The sequence below is a fragment of the Chiloscyllium punctatum genome, chromosome 23, assembly GCF_047496795.1.
Source record: "Chiloscyllium punctatum isolate Juve2018m chromosome 23, sChiPun1.3, whole genome shotgun sequence".
In the NCBI taxonomy this organism is placed as follows: Eukaryota; Metazoa; Chordata; class Chondrichthyes; order Orectolobiformes; family Hemiscylliidae; genus Chiloscyllium; species Chiloscyllium punctatum.
Genome location: NC_092761.1, coordinates 58,167,070 through 58,188,906, shown reverse-complemented (window position 1 = coordinate 58,188,906; position 21,837 = coordinate 58,167,070). Strand labels below are relative to the sequence as shown.

The following is a 21,837-nucleotide window of genomic DNA, read 5'->3' as shown; positions in this document are numbered from 1 at the left end:
TCGGTCCCTTCGTTCAATTACTCTCTATTCTATGGATTGCTCAAACGTTAATTAGTTCAATCGAGAGACACAGTTTTGCAAGTGCGCTGGCAGGCAGAGGTTCAAATCCTCTGTGCTGCATTGGGGGGGGTTGTAATTGAGGTTTGAGTCCTCTGCGCAGTACTGGAGTTTGAGTCCCTGGGATGGGTGTAATTGAGATTGAAGTTTACTCAGTGGGTTTAAGTGAGGTTCAAATCCTCTGCACTGTGCTGGGATTCAAGCTCTCTGTGTTTAAGTGGGGTTCAAGTCCTCGTGAGGAGTAAAGTGAGAAAGGGATTAAAGTCCCCGAGTAGCGAAATTTGAGGCTCTGAGAGTCTTTGTTCTGGGGGAAGAGTGGCCTGGATTGCAGCATCACGTGGTCCACTGCAAGGGCTTTCTCTAAGAGTACTTCCAGTGAGAGGATGCAAAAAAAAGAGAAACACTGAAATTAAGGTTGTACTAATATTTGGGTTGAGAAAGGAAAGTTTCAATGTATATTGTTGAAAATGTATTGCTGGAAAAATGCAGCAGGTCAGGCAGCATCCAAGGAGCAGGAGAATCAATGTTTCGGGCATGAGCCCTTCTTCAGGAATGAGGAAAGTGTGCCAAGCAGGCTAAGATAAAAGGTAGGGAGGAGGGAATTGGGGGAGGGGCGTTGGAAATGCGATAGGTGGAAGGAGGTTAAGGTGAGGGTGAAAGGCCGGAGTTAGGGTGGGGGCGGAAAGGTCAGGAAGAAGATTGCAGGTTAGGAAGGTGGTGCTGAATTTGAGGGTTGGGACTGAGACAAGGTGGGGGGAGGGGAAATGAGGAAACTGGAGAAATCTGAGTTCATCCCTTGTGGTTGGAGGGTTCCTAGGCAGAAGATGAGGCGCTCTTCCTCCAGCTGTCGTGTTGCTATGGTCTGGCGATAGAGGAGTCCAAGGACCTGCATGTCCTTGGTGGAGTGGGAGGGGGAGTTGAAGTGTTGAGCCACGGGGTGGTTGGTCCGGGTGTCCCAGAGGTGTTCTCTGAAACGTTCCACAAGTAGGTGGCCTGTCTCCCTAATATAGAGAAGGCCACATTTTCAGCTCTGATCTCCAGCATCTCCAGTCCTCAGTTTCTCCTTCAATGTACATTGTGCCATGCTGTGAGTTTTTGATGTTTAAAAGTTTTGGTTTGTTAAAATACCGGTTCAGAAAATCCTTTCAAGTAACTGTTTTGCCTTGCTTGAATCAGAATCTCAATTCAATATGTTTTGTGGGCCATGTAATAGGGAAGATTTCGTTTTTACATCAGAATTGTACAACAATATGTCCTTTTTAAAATTATCTAACTTGTAACCTTAAAACAAATTGATTGAGTGTCTTAAGCCCCTGATTTGTCTGAAATTCTACAATGCCTGATTAAAAAAAATAGGTCAGTGGTCATGTTTTAGCCAGATAACATTATATGTATTATAATACCTTTGCTGCTGTGTTTTTAAATGGACTGCCCACAAAACGAAGAGTGCATTTTGAGTTGAGAATTTTTTAAAATATATTCTGCATTTGTTTCCCATGAATATTTGAGATTTAAATCTGAACTGAAACTGCCTCTTCAATTGCTAAAGCGCAGGAAATCTTTTGTTGTTTTCTTGCTGTTCCCGACTTTTGAAATAACTGACAGCTTTCACATTAGCCAGAGATTAATTTGTTAAAGAAAAATAATTTTTGAATAACCTAAATGGGACCCTTTAAGGGTTTGATTTTAGGACCATTAATTGTTGTTTATTTAGGCAGTAAAATTTGGAAGTTAATGGATTGTATCAAACTTGATAATGTCATAAATAATGAACAGAGGGACAGACTTCAAGACGACAGAGAATGTTGAAATAGGCAGACACAATTTTGTGTAGTTAAATGTGTGACTGTCTTTATACTGATAACCACCTTGGCAGGGAAGGAATGAGAGAGGAAATGCAAAGATACTTTCAGCAGCTAACATCGTCTCTACAGTTTCTTCATTCACAGGTAAAGCACGCCTTCAGACCACCACCCGCCCCTCAACAACCTGACCCAATGGATTCAATCAGCTCCCCAGGCATGAGCACAAAAAGTGAAGAAGCTAACAACGGTAAAGAGGTCAGTATGCTTTTTGTCAGTGACTTTCCTATGGACATTAAACCATTTCTTGTCTTTCGATAATTTAAGGGATATGAATGTTCACTGATCATTTGTTACATATAACAGCAGAACAGGAGCAGAAGCAGCAAAGAATGCTACATTCATCTAGCCTGCAGCTGCACTACACATTCAGATGCATTGGTATCCTCCATCTCAAGCATCTCCAGAAGGATGGAAATCGCTTCAGTTTTGTGAAGCATTTAACTGCCCTTATCCAGAAAATCAGATTACTCTGTGGAGTGATGCACAAGTACAGACTGAATTTTGTTTTCAGATTGTATTTTACTGAAGGAAATTTTGGAGAACTGGCTTGTTTCCACTCAGCTTGGAGGGGATGGAGTGGTCACTAAGGATTATGAATTTAAGAACTTTACTGGTGATTTTATTTCCACATGGGAGGATTCTTCAAATTCTATTTACTGTAACGGACTAGTAATTTTTGTTGTTATCATTATTAAATGCTGTATGTCAATGACTTGCTTGGATGCTGGCTGTCAGAGTCTTATGAAAGTTGGTAATGCCATTTTTAATTATGAAATTATAAAAGGAGGGAATGAGAATGTATATATGGTATAAGCAGGTAGGGAAAGAGTTTTGTGAGTTTTGTGGAACAAGAGAGTCAGCTGAGCATGACTCAGATCAGATAAGAACTTACAGTTAACAACGGGGTGCTGGAGGCAAGGGTAACGGGTTAACAAGGTGAAAAGCATTCATTATAGAGCCATTTAACGATATTGGAAGCATTTAGTATGTACGGTCAGTTTAACAAGGTGAGAGGTATTCATTATGTGAAGCTAGTTAAGATGAAGAACATCCATTGTGTAACACGAGATGGCTTCATCCATGCTACTGGCACTCGCTGATTGTAACCGTCACCCAATCAATATGTAGGTTGCCTTATCTGGATGCTCCTCCCTCTAAGTTGACTATATAATTCAGAAAGAAACTGCCCTTCTAGAAAAGACTGAGAACTCATTTCCCTGCATACATGGGTGATCATTCTTTCTCCCTCCAGGGAGGAGAATAAAGATGAAGGAGGTAAAACTATACTGTGTCTCTGAACGTTTTGATTTGACCGGGGTGGGGAGGAAATGGGATGACAGGTCTGGATGGGAAGCTCTTCAGAGGGTCAGTGCAGACCCAATGGGCTGAATGGTCTTGATCTGCACTGTAAGGATTTTATGATTTACCGATAAGTCAAGAACTAAAGGAACCAAGCCATTAAACAGCAGCAGCTGCTGGAACAGAACTTCAAAAACAAACATTTTTTTCAGGAATGTTTTTGTATTTGTAGAAGTGCTTGTAATGTCCCATGTGTGAAGTAAAACAGGAGATAAATAAATACATTAAGGCAAAAGCCCAAAAAGATCAAATCTCTGAGGTACCTGTAAAGAAAAACAAGCTGTAAACTTTTCTACAGGGTTAGAAAACAAATTTGGCACAAAGGAGCCGTGGAAGTTGAATACACATTCACTAATGGTGAAGCACTCACATCAGGGATGCTCAAAAAGTCAAAATTAAAATGTGTTATCTTGGAAGATTATGGGGCTGGAAGAAGAGGGGTGGGGGCAAGGCCATCAAGGGATTTATGCAGAACACGCGGAAAAATAGGAGTCAAAGCAAACTCTCTCCATTCATGTTTACTCCTCCTTCAAGGAGCTGTATCATCTATACATGCTCCTCTTCCTTTTGCCTTTATTATTTGGAAAGAAGCACTAGACCTTTAAATCCAAGGTTTGCAAGCCAATGTATGTCAGTGAACACAGGGTTGCTCGATAAATGAGACATTGTTAGGGTTCATGCAAGAGATGCCTCAAACTTACATAAAAGTAGTGCATGGGATGCTGGGCAGCAGTGCTTTCCAATAAACAAGTCCAGTCAGTAACAAAAGCCTGATGAGAGTTTCAGGAATAGATTAATTGAGTTGGACAGTGTCATGGAAATAGGTTATCTTAATTACGGCATTGATACATGCTTGGGTGTCATCTTGGAGCCACTTATGACACTATAGTCTGGTACAGCCTTAAATGATTGTCAGGAAATTGGACAGAATCAGTGACTAGGGGATTGAGTTTGCAATAGGGACCAAATTGCCACTAGTTTGGTTCCTCATTATATGGAATAATCAGTGTTGAATGTCAGTCAACCATCCTGGCAATTTAGACACTGTAAATGAGTTGAGGGAAGTGGAGAATTTGTAGAGCTGGGTGTTGACAACATATATATGAAAAGTAGCACCATGCTTGCAGATGTCAGAAAAGAGGTAGCAGATTCATTACTGTTACCAAGCAAGTTATGGCCATTGTTCCAATGAGCATCTTACCTGATGCCATTTTCCTGCCTTTTCCCTGGAACCCTGCACATTGTACTTTTTCATTGAAACATCTACCTTGCTTTTGAGGTATCTTCGTAATGTTAAAAGATTAAATGGGAGCATCTCTCTGGACATTAATATAATATTAAAAGGGTTAAATTACACTAGCTGAACATCCTGGAAGTGGTGGGGACGATATTCATACAGGAATGTGGATGACTCCCACTCCATTAATACAGTCATTTGCTACTACTCCCCTATTATCAAATTAAACTATCATTCAACTGCTTCCATTCAGAAATGCTTTCACGGCCATCTCCCGAAGCTAGGGCATATCACACCTACATTGTCTTGGGGAATCACCGAGTCAGGAAATCGCTTGCATAATGATTACCCAGGATTAGGGCACTTACATTATCTCAGAGGAGGATCTCATCCTACCATTGTACCTGGGTTAACATGGGACTGTTAGGGAGTAGCTGGGGGCTTATCTTCAGTGGCAGGTGACAGTGAGGGAGTGGCCAGAGTACATGTAAGCATTACCAACTGACCTGTAAAAAGGGGATGTATTTTCTTTGTTTTGGGCCTCTTTGACTTGACTTTGCATGGCTGCGAGGAGGGTCAAAGTGGTCAACTAGGTTGTACAGGCTTTAATAAACTTTAACTATTTGCAAACGTTGGTGGTGCGAATTGTATCTTGTGTATGAAACCGCAGTAAAAGAACCTAAAATCTTAATTGCTGGACGAAAAAAAATCTTTCCCTCATATCACCTATGCATCTTTCAGAAGTTGATTTAAATTTATGTCATCTCACTCTCAATCAGTTCATGAGGAAGAACATTTTCTCCCCATTTTTTCTATCGAGACCTCTCATGATTTTGATCACTTCAACCAGATCTCCTCTCAACCTTTATCTCTCCAAATTCTGCCACCTTCTCCAATCTATCTTCATAATTGAAATTCCTCATGACTGGAACCATTCCCATAAACCTCTTCCACACACTGTCCATCATATCTTTCTTAAGGTGCACTGCCCACAACTAGATACAATACTCCTGCTGAAGCTGGACGAGCATCTTCTAGATATTCAATATAAATCTGACTTTTTACTCTCCGCCTCATTAATAAAAGCAGGGATACAGAATGATGTACTTACTGCTCTCAACTGGCACTGCCACATTTAATAACTATGCATACACACAAGAAAAAGAGCCCTCTGTTCCTGCACTCCCTTTGGAGTAACAGCCTTCACTTTCTACTGTATCTGTACATTCTTCCTACCAAAATCATGACCTCTTACTTCTCCTGACTAAGGGAACACTTAGGATGCAGCGATCATAATATGGTAGAGTTCAGTCTGCAGTTTGAAAGAGAGAAGACGATATCAGATGTAATGGTGTTACGTTAAATAAAGGTAACTACAGGGGCATGATAGAAGAACTGACAAAAATCGGACTAGAAACAGAACCTAACGGGGAAGACAGTAGAGCAACAATGGCAGGAGTTTCTGGGTGTAATTGAGGACACAGTTCATCCCAAAGAAAAGAAAGATTATGAGGGGCGGGGGGGGGAGGAATTAGACAGTTATGGCTGACAGAGCAAGACAGGAAGTGTATCAAAGAAAAAGAGGGAGCCCATAAAGTGGCCAAGAGCACTGAGAAATCAGAAGATAAGGAAGACTACAAAACAAACAGAGGATAACAAAGAGAGAAATAAGAAAGGACAGCATCAAATATGAAGTTAGGCTAACAAGTAATATTAGAAATGATAGTAAAAGTTTATTTTAATACATAAGAAACAAACAAGAGGCAAAAGCAGACACTGGGCCACTCCAAATTGATGCTGGAAGGCGAGTGATGGGAGATAAGGAAACACCTGAAGAACGTAATAAGTACTTTGCGTCAGTCTTCACAATGGAAGACATCAGTAATATCCCAACAATTAAGGAGAGTCGCGGGCAGAGTTGAGTATGGTAGCCATTACAAAAGAGAAAGTGCTAGAAAAGCTAAAAGGTCTAAAAATTGATCAACCTCCTGGCCCTGATGGGCTACATCCTAGAGTTCTGAGGGATGTGGCTGAGGAAATAGTGGAGGCATTGGTTGTGATCTTTCAAAAGTCACTGGAGTCAGGAAAGTCCCAGATGATTGGAAAATCGCTGTTGTAACCCCCTTATTAAAAGGAAGGATGAAGACAAAAGGTGGAAAATTATAGACAAATTAGCCTAACCTTGGTTGTTGGTAAAATTCTAGAATCCGTTGTTAAGGATGAGATTTCTAAATTCTTGGAAGTACAGGGTCGGATTAGAACAAGTCAGCATGGATTTAGTATGGTGAGGTCGTGCCCTGACAAACCTGTAGAATTCTTTGAAGAGGTAACAAGTATAACCCAGGGAAACCAATGGATGTTATCTATCTACACTTTCAAAAGGCCTCTGATAAGGTTTTCATGAGAGGCTCTTGAGTAAGGTGAGGGCCCATGGTGTTCAAGGTGAGCTACTGGCATGGATTGAGGATTGGCAGTCTGACAGAAAGCAGAGAGTCGGGATAAAAGGTTCTTTTTCAGAATGGCGCTCTGGACATGTGGTGTTACACAGGGTTCAGTGTTGGGGCCACAGCTGTTCACTTTATAAGTTAATGATCTGGATGAAGGGACTGAGGGCATTCTGGCCAAGTTTGCCGATGATACCAAGTTAGGTGGATAGGCAGGCAGTACTGAGGAAGTGGGGAGACTGCAGAAAGATTTCAACAATTTAGGAGAGTGGTCCAGGAAATGGCTGATGAAATTCAACATGAGCAAATATGATGTCTTGCACTTGAAAAAAAAGACCACAAGAATGGACTATTTTCTAAACAGTGAAAAAATTCATAAAGCCGAAGTATAAAGGGTAGTGGTAGTCCAGGATTCTTTAAAGGTTAAACTTGCAGGTTCAGTCTGTGATTAAAAAAGCAAATGTAATGTTGTCATTTATCTCAAGAGAGTTGAAATGTAAAAGCAGCAATGTGCTTCTGAGACTTAATAAAGCTCTAGTCAGGTTCCATTTAGAATACTGTGTCCAATTTTGGGTCCCACACCTCAGAAAGGATATACTGGCACCAGAGCATGTCCAGTGGAGATTCACACGGATGATCCCTGGAATGGTAGGCCTAACATAAGATGAACAGCTCAGGATACTGGGATTATATTCACTAGAGTTTAGAAGGTTAAGGGGATATCTAATAGAAACGTACAAGATAATGCATGGCTTAGAAAGGGTGGGAAGGTGTTTCCGTTAGGTGATAAGACCAGGACCCGTGGGCACAGCCTTACAATTAGGGGGAGTAAATTTAGAACAGAAATAAGGAGACATTTCTTCAGCCAGAGAGTGGTGGGCCTATGGAATTCATTGCCACGGAGTGCAGCGGAGGTCGGGCATTAAATGTCTTCAAGGCAGAGATTGATAAATTCTTGATCTCGCAAGGAATTAAGGGCTACGGGGACAGTGCAGGTAAGTGGAGTTGAAATGCTCAGCCATGATTAAATGGCGGAGTGGACTTGCTGGGCCGAATGGCCTTACTTCCACTCTTGTGTGTAATGGTGTAGTGGACCTCATCTGCCACCTGATGTACTCACTGCACCAACATATACGTCTTTGTCTTATTGAGGTCCTAAACTATATTCCTCCATTTACAATACTTGCAAGTTATTTCAATTAGCAGGTATTAACAAATGTGCATTAAACTGCAATGTCTAGCTAATTAAAATACTATCAGCAAAAGCTATCAACCCTCCCACATCTGAAAGTGAGTGAAAAAAACACTGGACCCAGGGACCCACTATTAATGGTGCCTGAACAACATCTTTTTAAAAATTCATTCATAACTCATTGGCATTACTATTTAGGCTAGCATTCATTGATGATCCTCAATTACACAGAGTTAGGTAAACAGATTGTTGTGGATCTGGAGTCACATATGGGCCAAACAAACATAGCCAATTTCCTTTCCTAAATGGCAATACTAAACTAGATGGGTTTTCAACAACAATTGACAGCAGCTACACAGTTGCCATTTTGCAAGGTTTCTATTCCTAATTTCTAATAAATTAGAATTTCACCATCTGCCATGGTGGGATTTAAGCCCATATCCCATAAAATTACTCTGGGTTTTTATACGACTAATCCAGTGGCATTACCATTATTTCACTGCTTCCTCAATTATCCATTATTCTTTCTCGTCATTCAGCTACTTTTGTATCCATGTTGTTACTATCCTTTTTTATTCTAGCTTTGCTGAAAAAGGTTCTCAAGTGGTAGTGAATCAAATATCTTCTGGAAGTCCATGTACAATGTGACCATTTCTGTTACCACATTGAAAAGCTCCAGTAAGTTAATTGAATATTATTTTCCCAAATGAAATCCATGCTTGCTCTCTTTAGTTAATCCACATTGACAATGTGAGTATTAATTTTGCCCATAATTATTGTCTAAGTTTCCGAAAGCAAAGATGACTAGTCTAATTGCTGAGCTTATCTCTGCGTCGTAGTTTGAACCACAGGATAGTTTGCAATTCTCCAGCCCTCTGACATCACCTGAGTCTAAGGAAGACTGAAAAATGAATACCAGTAATTCTTCAATTCCCACCCTCACTTGCTTCAGCATCTTTGTAAAACTTGCCAACTTTATGTGCCAATAGCCTATCCAAAACCTCAGCCTTACAAATTTTAAATTCCTCATGTCTGCGTTTCCTGCATTTTTACCAAGGCCTGGGTACCATCTTCCTCCCTGAAGGGCCAATGCAAATATAAATATTTGTTTAATACTTCAGTCAAGACCTCTGCATTATACGCAAATTCTTTTCTGGCTCCTAATCAGCTCAATTTCTTCTTCTGCTTCCCTTTTACTAATTGTGTCCACAGAAAACTTTGGGATTCCTTTTCCTGTTCACTGCCTTTTCATCATCCTTCTGAAGCTTACATCTTCAGCCTGAGGGTTCTCAAGTGTAATTTCTAACTTACATGCCCTAAGCACATATTACCTTTTATCACAATATCTATCATGTCATCCAGAGACCTCTGGATTTGTTTGCCTGGTCTTCCCTTTGGGGGAAACATACCTTAACTGTTTGTGAACCACCTATTCTTTGAGAGCAGACCATTGATCAACTACCATTTCTTCTGTCAAATCTTTGATTCCAATTTATTTAACCCATCTCCTGACAGATGACAAATAGGTGTTAGCCAAGAACAAAAATAGGAATAGAAGCCTTTACAGGTTCACTCCCTGGCGACAAATTTCTTTGGTTTGTATATTCTGGCCAATATTAATCCCTCAACCAACACTATAAACAACATAAAATTTAATAATTAAATTAATAACTCGCTATGCTTCTGCAAAATTATGCTGTTTGAAAACTGATGTCATATTTTGATGACAAGGGACAAATTAATAGCAAATAAAAATAGAAACTGCTGGAAAACCTCAGCAGGTCTGGCGGAATCTGTGGAGAGACATCAGAGTTAACATTTTGGGTCCAGTGACCTTTCTTCAGTACAGTCGACCTGAAATGTTAACTGATTTCTCTCCACAGAACTTGCCAGACCTGCTGAGTTTTTCCAGTAATTTCTGTTTTTGTTTCCAAGTTCCAGCATGCACAATTATTTTGATTTTTTTTGCCAATTGTTTGCCAAAACAGCCAACGAGCTGTTTGATTGCAGAGACAAGAAATCACCAAAGCAATTCAGACTGGCTTTCTGATTAATTTTCCAATCTTAAATATGAAACTAGTCAAGTCGTTCAGATGATGTATTCTGCATTTCGAACTTCTCACTTTAAGATCCTTTTCTCCCACATTCCTTGAAACTCTCCTCAGAAATTGAGGCACTTGGGAAGAAATTTGTGATATCTCAAGAACCTTTTCTATAAATGCAAGGTGATCACTAAGCCATTCAATAACAAGGAAAGCTGTAGCCAGTCCAATTCAGCTTACACTTCTCAGCAGAGATCACTGAATCTGGTTTGATTTTTCTCCAATACAATGAAGACAATACTACATAATATCACTTCTACCCTAACTGGGGCAAGGTAAACACCACAGTCTTGATTCTCTTATTCTATTCAAATGAAGAGAAAAAAAACCTGACAATTCTTGAAGATCAACATAACAATTTCACAATCATCCCAATTTGATAGCTCATTTTATGTTTCATTTGTAGAAGCAACCCAGAACAGCAATTAGGACTTGTCATTCATTTGGTACTTCAAGCATTCTAAATTCAGCTTTTGAATTTGACTAACAAGCAAGGGCTTGAACTCCCCAGAGTGATTGCAAAGCCTGATTCCAGTCTCTTTGCTTCACACAATGCCTAGAGATCAGAAACTACACACAAAGCAAGGGGGAAATATCATGCAGGTGCCCCCAGATCACAATATGCCTCCTTATGGATCATTCCTAGTTATGTTTGATGCTGATGATGTATACTGCAGAGAATGATGAACAAATTTTCATCCTTCGCCCCAAACGCAAAATGAAATACAGTAAATATTGTACAGAGATGTTATATCTAAATGGGAAGATAAATTCTACAACGGGATGATTGCGGCTATCACACTAATCAGGTTACTGCATTTAATGCTGAATTACAAATGCAGCTATGTCTGTATTTCTACACCAGACCTCAATACAGTAACGTGGGCTGTACACCTCCTGCTCAATGAATAAACAGTTAAAATTTCTATTGTCCAACATAACAACACTCAAGATACAAAGTGATTTTAGATGCAATAATGAGGGAAACTGGGACAAATCGGAGATAAAAGCCTATGTCTTTAAATCAACATTCCCAAACTGGATTGTCCTTAGTTAATATGAACAAGCATGAGAAGTCGTTTTGATATTATAGTTATGCATTGCATAAACTCAGGAAATTCATAATCCATTTATTTAAAATGTCTAGTCCCAGCTGGGAACTCTGACAGCTTCTTGCTTAAACATAAGACTGAAACTTTGCAAACTGCACACATTTGAAGTAAACTAGATTCATCACCTCATTTCCCAATGCATCCTGCTGCCTATACTATTAATTTGGTTTTACATATGTTTGGTTCATAGTTATTCATTCAATAATCAAATTGCGCAATACTAAACCAAACTAGGGCTATGAAAAGTTCATTTTGCTGATAGCTCAATCAGTAACACTCTCAACTCCATGTTACAAAGTTTGCATCCTAATCCAAACATTTGACTGCAAAAATCTAAGTTGACAACTGTCTACTTTCAAAGGTGGGCAGAAAATATTCTGATAAAAAAGGGCAAGTTCATCATCCTAACTGGGCTGGTATTTAAGTATTTGACCTACATCATGAAAACAATCTGAGTATGATCACACCGTTAGTTACAGAACATTGCTCTCTGTAAAATGGGTGCTGCAAATGACAACTGCAGCCACACTTCCAAGAGTACACAATTTGATGCAGCATACTTTGGAATGCTGAGTTTGTGAAACATGTCACATAAACATGTCCTTCTTCGAGTCTTGTGTCAGTGAGAGATTAAGACTCAGTACGACCAACTATTGGATTAGTGGTGCTGGAAGAGCACAGCAGTTCAGGCAGAATCCAACGAGCAGCTGCCTGAACTGCTGTGCTCTTCCAGCACCACTAATCCAGTATTTGATTTTCAGCATCTGCAGTCATTGTTTTTACCTACGACCAACTATTGAACCAGTGAGGTGGGCAATTACTACTCTCTATCGAGGAGGCAAGCAATTCCGTTATTCTCTGCTTTAGATCGTTCCCTATTGACAACCTGTTCAGGGGTCTAGCGGCGACGTAAGTGGTTCTCGGTAAAGGGGGCAATCAACCAGAGGCCGGAGTTTCCATCGACCCCCCCTCTCCCTCCCAGGCCATGGGTCCTCTCCCTCTCCTGCCCCCCCCCCCCTCCTCCGCGATCCGGTCCTGAGTACCCTCTGTCCCCGGTGCCAAGCTCCCCATCCCCCCCCCCCCGGGGCCTCCCTCATTCCCCGGCCCTCCCGGTTCTGGTCCCAGGGCCCCCCGTCACCTGGAGGATGACGCTCCGAATGAGCGCGTTGACGGTGCCGCTGAAGGGGCTGCTGACGCCCTGGAAGCACCAGAGCACGATGCCACCCTTACTGAGGATGGTGAAGAAGTCGAGCATGGCGCGAGAGCTACCTCAGAACCATCCAGAATAATCCGGGGGAGAGGGACACGTCAGGACCACGGCGCGTCACTTCCCGGAGGTCGCGTCACTTCCTGGAGACGGTCACCAGGCGCTGCAAGGAGGTGTTGACGTGAATCTTGGTCTTCACTCCTCCGCAAGGGAGGCTCACACATTTCGCTGAAATGAAAGATCCGCAATGTGATTTAAAACTATTTGCACATCGTGTCCCCGATTTGAAAAGAAGAACCCCAAAGGTGGCGTGGTGATTGTAACAAAGTCAGCCAGAAGGACCTCGTCGAATGAGTTCCCTGATTGGTATTCATGATTTGGAGATGCCAGTGTTGGACTGAGGTGGATAAAGTTAAAAATCACACAACACCAGGTTATAGTCCATCAGGTTTAAATGGAAGCACACTAGCTTTCGGAGCGCTGTTCCTTCATCAGGTTGTTGGAGGAGCAGTGCTCCGAAAGCTAGTGCTTCCAATTAAACCTGACCGTCTATAACCTGGTGTTTGATTTTTAACTTCCCCGATTGGGGTTGTTAACCGGTGCAATCAGGGAGCCCTGGATGACAGATGTAAACAGGCATGTCAGAGGTTGTGTTAACCCTGAGAAAACTGGAACAGAGTCAATGATGTATAAATAGAGCATAACTTGATGCTGGGATACTGGATTTTGTGGAGTTATTTCCATGGCAACAAGCAGAAAGTACACCCCTGACGAAATTCACTTGCAACAGTTGTCTTGAAGATGAGGTAAGCATTTCTGGCATCATGCTTTTATTTGGGACGCTTTTTTGGCTATTAGGAACCTAATTTGAGGCACCAGATACTAAAACCTTTCAAGAGTTGACAGATTTAGTAAAATAAAATTGCAATGCCAAGCCTCCTAATTCTGAGATGCTATAATTTTTAATTGGCAATTTGAGAATACAGGAATCTGCATTGGGATTTTTGACCAGGTTAAGATCACTGCAAAGGCACGTGACTTTAGTTTAACCCTGAGTGAGATGCTGAGAAACCAGTTGATATGTCTTTTAATGATGTAATCATGCAAAAAACATTTACTAGCTGAAGCCCAACTGGACTGCACAACTGACTTTATCAATTAAAAAAATGGCAAGTGGAACAAATTAATTGCAGGGTATTCAAATGGAAGTGGACACCCTCACTAGCCCAACTGAGCTTGGGGAACACCATTTAAGTGAAGGCAATTACATTGCCTCACACAGGACATATCCTAAGCAGAGCTCCTCTCGATTCACAGCGAAACCCCACACAACGCCAAGCCTCAACCAAACAGTTAGAATTTTATTCAGGATCTGGGCCAGCAGGCAAGAGACAGCAAGAGTCCCCCTCGACCTAAACTGAGTCAGTGATCTCAGGGGAGTATTCAAGAGAGTGCAAATCCTCAGAAGTCCATGTACACCTGGCTTGGAACAGTTAAATTACTTAGCAACACCCAAATCTGAACCAACCAAAATACATATCCGGTTAGTCACCCAATTTTAATGGAGGTTGATGTTGGAATAGATGGTAGAACCAGTCTTTCATAAAATTAGCTCGTCTCCAGCAGTTAAATTTGCATAAGAGCTCATCTAGATTGAGCATAGAACATAGAAAAATACAGCGCAGTACAGGCCCTTCGGCCCTCGCTGTTGCGCCGACTGAAGCCTACCTAACCTACACTAGCCCAATAACCTCCATATGCTTGTTCAATGCCCGCTTAAATGACCATAAAGAGGGAGAGTCCACCACTGATACTGGCAGGGCATTCCATGAAGTCACAACCCGCTGAGTAAAAAATCTACCCCTAACATCTGTCCTATACCTACCACCCCTTAATTTAAAGCTGTGTCCCCTAGTAACAGCTGACTTCATTAGCGGAAAAAGGTTCTCACTGTCAACCCTATCTAAACCCCTAATCATCTTGTACACCTCTATCAAATCTCCCCTAAACCTTCTTTTCTCCAATGAGAAAAGCCCCAAGTGCCTCAGCCTTTCCTCATACGATCTTCCTACCATGCCAGGCAACATCCTGGTAAACCTTCTCTGCACTTGTTCCAATGCCTCCACATCCTTCCGATAATATGGCGACACAAACTGCACACAATACTCCAGATGAGGCCGCACCAGAGTCTTATACAACTGCAACATGACCTCAGGACTCCAGAACTCAATTCCTCTACCAATAAAGCCCAGTACACCATATGCCTTCTTCACAGCACTATTTACCTGGGTGGCAACTTTCAAAGATCTGTGTACATGGACACCAAGATCCCTCTGCTCATCCACACTACCAAGTAGTCTACCATTAGCCCAGTAATCCATCTTCTTGTTACTCCTACCAAAGTGAATGACTTCACACTTAGCTACATTGAATTCCATTTGCCACCTTACTGCCCAGCTCTGCAACTTATCTATATCCCGCTGTGACCTGCCACATCCTTCTTCGCTGTCCACAACTCCACCGACTTTCGTGTCATCCGCAAACTTGCTCACCCAGGCTTCAAGCCCCTCCTCCAGGTCATTTATAAAAATGACAAACAGCAATGATCCCAAAACAGATCCTTGTGGAACACCGCTAGTAACTGCGCTCCAAGATGAACCTATACCATCAACTACTACCCTCCAGCCAGCCAGTTCCTAATCCAAACCTCTAATGCACCCTCAATGCCATACCTCCGTAGTTTTTGCATTAGCCTGCCATGGGGTACCTTATCGAACGCCTTGCTAAAATCCATTTACACCACATCTACTGCTTTACCCTCGTCCACTTCCTTGGTCACCTTCTCAAAGAATTCAATAACGTTTGTGAGGCACGACCTGCCCTTCACAAAACCATGCTGACTATCCTTGATCACATTATTCCTATCCAGATGTTCATAAATCCTATCCCTTTCTCTCTAAGACTTTGCCCTCAACAGAAGTGAGACTCACTGGCCTATAGTTACTCGGGCTATCCCTGCTCCCCTTGAACAAGGGGACCACATTCGCTATCCTCCAGTCTTCTCGCACTATTCCCGTAGACAACGACGACATAAAAATCAAGGCCAATGGCTCCGCTATCTCCTCCCTAGCTTCCCAGAAGATCCTAGGATAAATGCCATCAGGCCCAGGGGACTTATCTATTTTCATCCTTTCCAGAATTTCCAACACCTCTTCCCTACATACCTCAAAGCCGTCCATTCTAATTAATTGTGACTCAGTATTCACATCGTCAACAATGTCCTGTTCCTGAGTGAATACTGACGAAAAGTATTGATTTAGTGTCTCACCGATCTCCTCCGCCTCCACACACAACTTCCCACTACTATCCTTGACTGGACTGATACCTACCCTAGTTATCCTTTTATTCCTGACATACCTATAGAAAGCCTTTGGGTTTTCCCTAATCCTACCAACTAAGGACTTTTCATGTCCCCTTCTTGCTGCTCTTAGCTCTCTCTTCAGATCCTTCCTGGCTACCTTATAACTCTCAATCGCCCCAACTGAACCTTCACGCCTCATCTTTACAAAGGCCGCCCTCTTCCCTTTCACAAGGGATTCCAATTCCTTGTTAAACCACGGCTCCCTCACAAGACCCTTTACTCCCTGCCTGACTGGTACATACTTATCAAGGACACCCATTAGCTGTTCCTTGAACAATCTCCACATATCATTTGTGTTCTTCCCTTGAAGCCTATTTTTCCAATCCACGCATCCTAAGTCATGCCTCACCGCATCATAATTTCCCTGCCCCCAGCTATAACTGTTGCCCTGCAGTGCACACTTATCCCTCTCCATCACTAGAGAAAAAGTCACCGAGTTGTGGTCACTGCCCCCGAAGTGCTCACCTACCTCCAAGTCTAACACCTGGCCTGGTTCATTACCTTTACAGCACCTATACCTTTACAGATTAAAGGTCCAACTTCAGTTGTGGTCTCTTATGAGCAGCTGGTTCAGTTACCACTAATTGTAGTGAAGTCTCGGGCCCAAGCTTGATGTGGCAAAATTAGTTGAGAAAGATTCACCGAGATTGGCTCAGCATTTTTCAATTAGAAAATAGCTGCCTGAATTAAGTTCTAATTAAATACTTGGATGATTTTCAGGAAGGTTTAGGAGTATCAAAGGAGTTAAAGCCACCTTGCATGTTGACTAGAAAGCAGTTCCACAATTCTGCGTGACTTGACAAATGCCATTTAACTTATAGACAGTAAAAGCCCAGTGGCTTAGTCGTTAGCACTGCTGCCTCACAGCACCAGAGACACCAGATTTGGTTTTACCTTCAGGTGACTGTGTAGAGTTTGCACGTTCTCCCCATGTCTGTGTGGGTTTCCCTGAAGTGCTCCAGTTTCTTTCCTCAGTCCAAAAACATGCAGTTATTTGGGTATGCAGATTTACTATGCTAGATGGCACGTGGTATGTGCATTAGGTGGGTTAACCATATGGAAATACAGGATTATAGAGATCAGGTAGGGGATTGCCTCTGGTGAGGGGCGAAATGGTCTGCATGCACACGATAAGGATTCTATTGACAGAAAGAGTTCTGAATTTCTATGACCTTTTGTCTGAGGCCGACGTTATTCCCAAATATCTCAGCCCTAATTTCATGACAATGCCCCCTCCCTTCCCCCCCCCCTTTCCATGTTCTGTCCTCAGTGATTTCACTACATCCAACCCCTTGGGGTTGGTGGGCTCGATGGATCATATGTAAATTAAAGTTGAGTTGGTGACGGGACAGCGGCCTCCATGGATCATTTCATGCGGACTGCAAACCAAAAAAACGAGTGAAGGTGAAGTGGTGCGAGTACAGCGGCTCCATATCTCTGCGGGAAAGGGCGAAGGCACTATGCTTACAGCGAGGTCAGGTCTTTTTGTTTAAAATTCCCGCTTTCATGGTCGAGGGGGATATCACGTGATGGGTAGCCGTTCTGGCGTAATGGCGTAGGCTATGGGCGAATACGTCAGCGCGTGCCTGGGTCGTGGGTGCCCCGCCTTCCCCAGTGCTTTGCGCATGCGCGCGCACGCACTGCTGCACACCCTCCCACCGCCAGCCGTTGCTGTGATGTTGTGCCGAGTTGTCCGCACGTGCCGCCCTCTGGCCTCCCCGCACCGCTGTCTCTGCCTCCGTCTACCCTGCCGAGGGCAAGGCCGGCGCGCCGTCAGCGCCAGTGCACAGAGGCGAAGCGACTTTGTGAAAGGTGAGGGGGTTCCGGCGTTAGCCCGACGGAAGGCAGCTGTCTGGGGCAATATGACCGCCAGCGTCCCCAACAGCTGACCCATAGACGCTTCCTAACACTTTTACAGTTCAATCATAGAATTAAAAGCCTGTTTGGAGGGAGAGAAACTCACTTCGGTTTTTTTTTTGCGACCTTTCATGAGAACTCGGAAGGTGTATTACTCTCGTGAAAGGGGCTCCTTTTATCTTCCGCATAAATGACATCGAGTCTGCACCGATCAAAAACTAGTACCTACCTATTCTAATCCCGTGTTCCCTCTGTCTGCCCTGGAATCGCAACTGAACATTTAGTACAACTTCAACGTTACGAACTTGTGTGTGTCTCCACTGCCCTTATAGTGAGTTCTAGATTCCTAGTACCGTCTGCAGGGAAAATCAGTTTCCTTACACCCTCTCTAAACCTCCTGCCCCTTATCTCAAATCCATGCCCAATGGTCTTTGATCCATCTGTCAAGGGGGAAAAGCTTCTTCTCAACATCCCAGTCCATTCTGTCATAATTTTATACGTCTAAATCATATCCATTGTATTCAATCTCTTTATTACTCAAGCTTCCCTTCAGGCAACATCCCAGTAAATCTACTCTGTACTCTCTCCAGTGAAATCACGTTCCTCTTCATAGTGTGGGTTCCAGAACTAAGCGCAACACTAGCTGGGATCTAACTGACATTTTATACTGTTTCAGCATGACCACCTTGCTCTTAAACTTTGTCCCTTAGCTAATAAATACAAGTATCCCATATGCCTCCTTAACCACTTCACCTACCTGTCCTACCTTGATGGATGGATATGTATACCAGTGTTCTGTGGAACAAGGATTGTTAGGGGGATGGAGATTTAGTGTGTCCATTGATCTTTGTAAGTGGCAGCAGTTATTGAGAAAGAATTTAGCAAGCAAATAGGTTCTTGGATTTTACTTGTGTCAATGATTTACAATAAGTAAATACAATCTTTTATTGTTTACTCTCTTGAACTTTCAATTTTTAACACTTCTTCTGGGTTTACATTGTCTGTACAAGCCAGATTGCTACCAGGACCAGCTAAAGAAATAGCTAAGAAACAAAGTGAACATCGAGTACCACAAATTTCATTTAATTCCGTATTGTTCTATACTACTGCAGGCCCAGTCAAAGTTGGACTGGAGTAGTACATGTGCTGTATATGTTTCAGAGCAAATTTCACGTTGCCTGTCAAAATTTTATTCGGGCTACCTTGCAAGCCATGAACAATAAGTATAAAGCGAGGCTTAGTATGCAAGAGATTTGGAGAGAGAAGTAATTTTGTCAAGGAAATAAAGAAGAGTCATTTTGAAACTGACAGAATCCACTCATGAAGGTACGTTTAAAGAAACATGTTAATGAGCTGCAAAACATGGGCTATCAAGGTGAACAAGTCAGAATCAATAAAGTATCAAGGGGGACATCAAAATGGACAGATAAAATACTTTCTTTCTTTTATAATTTATTTCAGTCATTTTTTTTTGCTGTAACATGAAGAGTAAATCTTGGATAACAAGGCTAAGACTTGAATTTTTCATGTGTGAATCCCTAGCTGGCCTTTAAATTCACCATACTGGATTAGTGGTGCTGGAAGAGCACAGCAGTTCAGGCAGCATCCAACGAGCAGCGAAATCAACGTTTCGCTGAGACAGTAACTGAGCTGGAAGTTTGAAACTAGGATGAACTCAGTTACTGTCTCCTTGACTTGTCCGACCTGCCTATCTTCTTTTCCACCTATCCACTCCACCCTCTCCTCCTTGACCTATCACCTTCATCTCCTCCCCCACTCACCCATTGTACTCTGTGCTACTCTCTCCCCACCCCCACCCTCCTCTAGCTTATCTCTCCATGCTTCAGGCTCACTGCCTTTATTCCTGATGAAGGGCTTTTGCCCGAAACGTTGATTTCGCTGCTCGTTGGATGCTGCCTGAACCGCTGTGCTCTTCCAGCACCACTAATCCAGTATTTGATTTTCAGCATCTGCAGTCATTGTTTTTACCTTTAAATTCACCAGTCTTAAGGTACCTTCATTTGGGTGGTTTGCAAATGTGATTTATTTTCTTGAGCAACTTGTTTGTTTTCTTATAGATGTCATGTTCATGTCCTTTTTGACACCCTCAGCTGGCAGTGATTTGGAAGTATAGAAAAGTGAAGTTGAGGCAGAAATTCAGTCATGATCATGTTGAATGCCATAGCAGGCTTAAGCAGCTGTATGGTCTACCTCTATTTTCCTATCAACATCAGTCATCACACTTAAGATTAAGGACACGTTCACAAATGGTACAGCATGGTTCAACAAACAACAATGATAAATGTGATTAAACAAACTGTTTCAGAAAGAATAAAGCTGGCCAGGGGATACCAGGAAAGCTACTTGTTCAAATAAGGTCATTGAATCAACCTCACAGTAGCAGGTCTTTGGTTCAACATTTCATCCAAAAAAACACCCACAGCATGAATAGGTATTTTGCTGATTCTCATTTCAAATTTCCTTCTGCCAAACCTTCAGGCACTGCACACTACATACTTGTGCTTACTACATACTTGTTTTTTTCATGTCACCTCTTGGTTCTTTAGCCATTGTAAATCTGTGAGCATTGGATGGTTTAACCTTATTTTCACTATTGAAATCAATTGGATTTTGAAAGTCTCCATCAGATCTCCTCCTAACCTCAGTTCAGCTTTTCTAGTCCCACCCTAAAACTGAAATCCCTCATCCCTGCTCTCATTTCAGTGAATCCTCTTTGAGGCCTAATTGTTCTTTTTGAATTTCTAGTTTAACTGAGTTTTTATGCGCTGTTTATTAATAAAGTCGAGTGTTTATTGCTATTCTAACTAAAATAAAAAGAAGCAGTCCCACCTCAAAGTTAGAGGCATTACATTGGCAAAGCATACTGTGACTTCTCAGAAGCTGAAGATCATTTTCAGTTTAAATGGGCTCAACCCTGGCCATTAATTTTGGGCAGTATCAAAGAGCACCCCCTTGTGGGGAAGCATCCCCTTGAAGTACCACAGTTGAAAATAAAGTAGTGAGTAAGTGACACGTAGACAATTCTATTAGCCAGCCATACCTGTTCCCAGTATGTACCAGTTAATACATATATTGCAAAAATTGTGACAATACTTTTCTGCATGCCTATTTTACATTTTTCCACATTCTGTGGCCTCCACTTCCCTATTAAGAGTCATACAGCACGGAAACTATCTCCTTTGGCCTAATCAGTCCATACCAAACATAATCTCAAACTAAAGTAGTCCCGTCTGCTTGCTACTGGCCCATAACCCTCCAAACCTTTACTATTCATGTACTTATCCAAATACCTTTTAAATGTTGTAACTGTACCCACATCCACCACTTGCTCAGAAGTTCATTCCACATATGAACCACCCTCTTTTTTTTTAGTTTGAAAGGTCACCTTGTGTCTGTCTTAAATCTCTCTCCTCTGATGTTAAAAATGTGCCTGCTAGTCTTCAAATCCCCCATTCTAGGGAAAAGACAACTACCATAAATTCTATTTACACTCCTCATTATTTTAAAGGCATATCAGGTTGGCTGTCAACCTCTTGCACTCCAGTGAATAAAGTCCCAGTCTTTTCAGCCTTTCTTTATAATTCACACTTTCCATACCTGGCAACATCCTAGTAAATCTCTTCTGAACCTTTTCCAGTTTCTGTAACTTCATGCAGTTTTCCAGTTCTCCCAAATCTCTGGCCACCTGAACACTCTTGATCCTCATTGGTGGTTGTATGTTCAGCTGCTAGGGACCTTTTACTTTGGCATTCCCTCTCAAGATATCTCTACCTTGTTGAGATATTCAAAAGATACTCTTTCATCATGTTTTTCCTGATAATCCCATTGTGGTTTATTGGCAAATGTTGTTCTCTAACACTTGTGAAGCTTTCTGAGATTGTTTATGACATTAAAAGTACAATATAAAATAAAAGTTGACATTGAATGTTTGATAAATACCAAAACAATTGAATGGGTATTGGA

General features: G+C 42.0%; 2 protein-coding genes across 4 annotated transcripts in view; one reads left to right on the top strand and one right to left on the bottom strand.

The window, feature by feature from the left end:
- The window catches only part of srpra (SRP receptor subunit alpha), a 70,402-nt gene extending 57,705 nt beyond the window's left edge, over positions 1–12,697 (bottom strand). Inside the window, exon 1 of one of the 2 annotated variants that reach the window (XM_072593041.1) lies at positions 12,507–12,697. In XM_072593041.1, coding sequence (XP_072449142.1) covers positions 12,507–12,623 — 117 coding nt within the window. In that variant the 5' untranslated portion in view covers positions 12,624–12,697. The remainder of the gene's footprint in view (positions 1–12,506) is intronic. The other variant, XM_072593040.1, reaches the window with a different exon arrangement.
- Positions 12,698–17,543: 4,846 nt separating this feature from the next.
- foxred1 (FAD-dependent oxidoreductase domain containing 1) overlaps positions 17,544–21,837 on the top strand; it is a 42,562-nt gene continuing 38,268 nt past the window's right edge. For both annotated transcript variants that reach the window (XM_072593043.1, XM_072593042.1), the window contains exon 1: positions 17,544–17,808. In XM_072593043.1, coding sequence (XP_072449144.1) covers positions 17,559–17,808 — 250 coding nt within the window. In that variant the 5' untranslated portion in view covers positions 17,544–17,558. The remainder of the gene's footprint in view (positions 17,809–21,837) is intronic.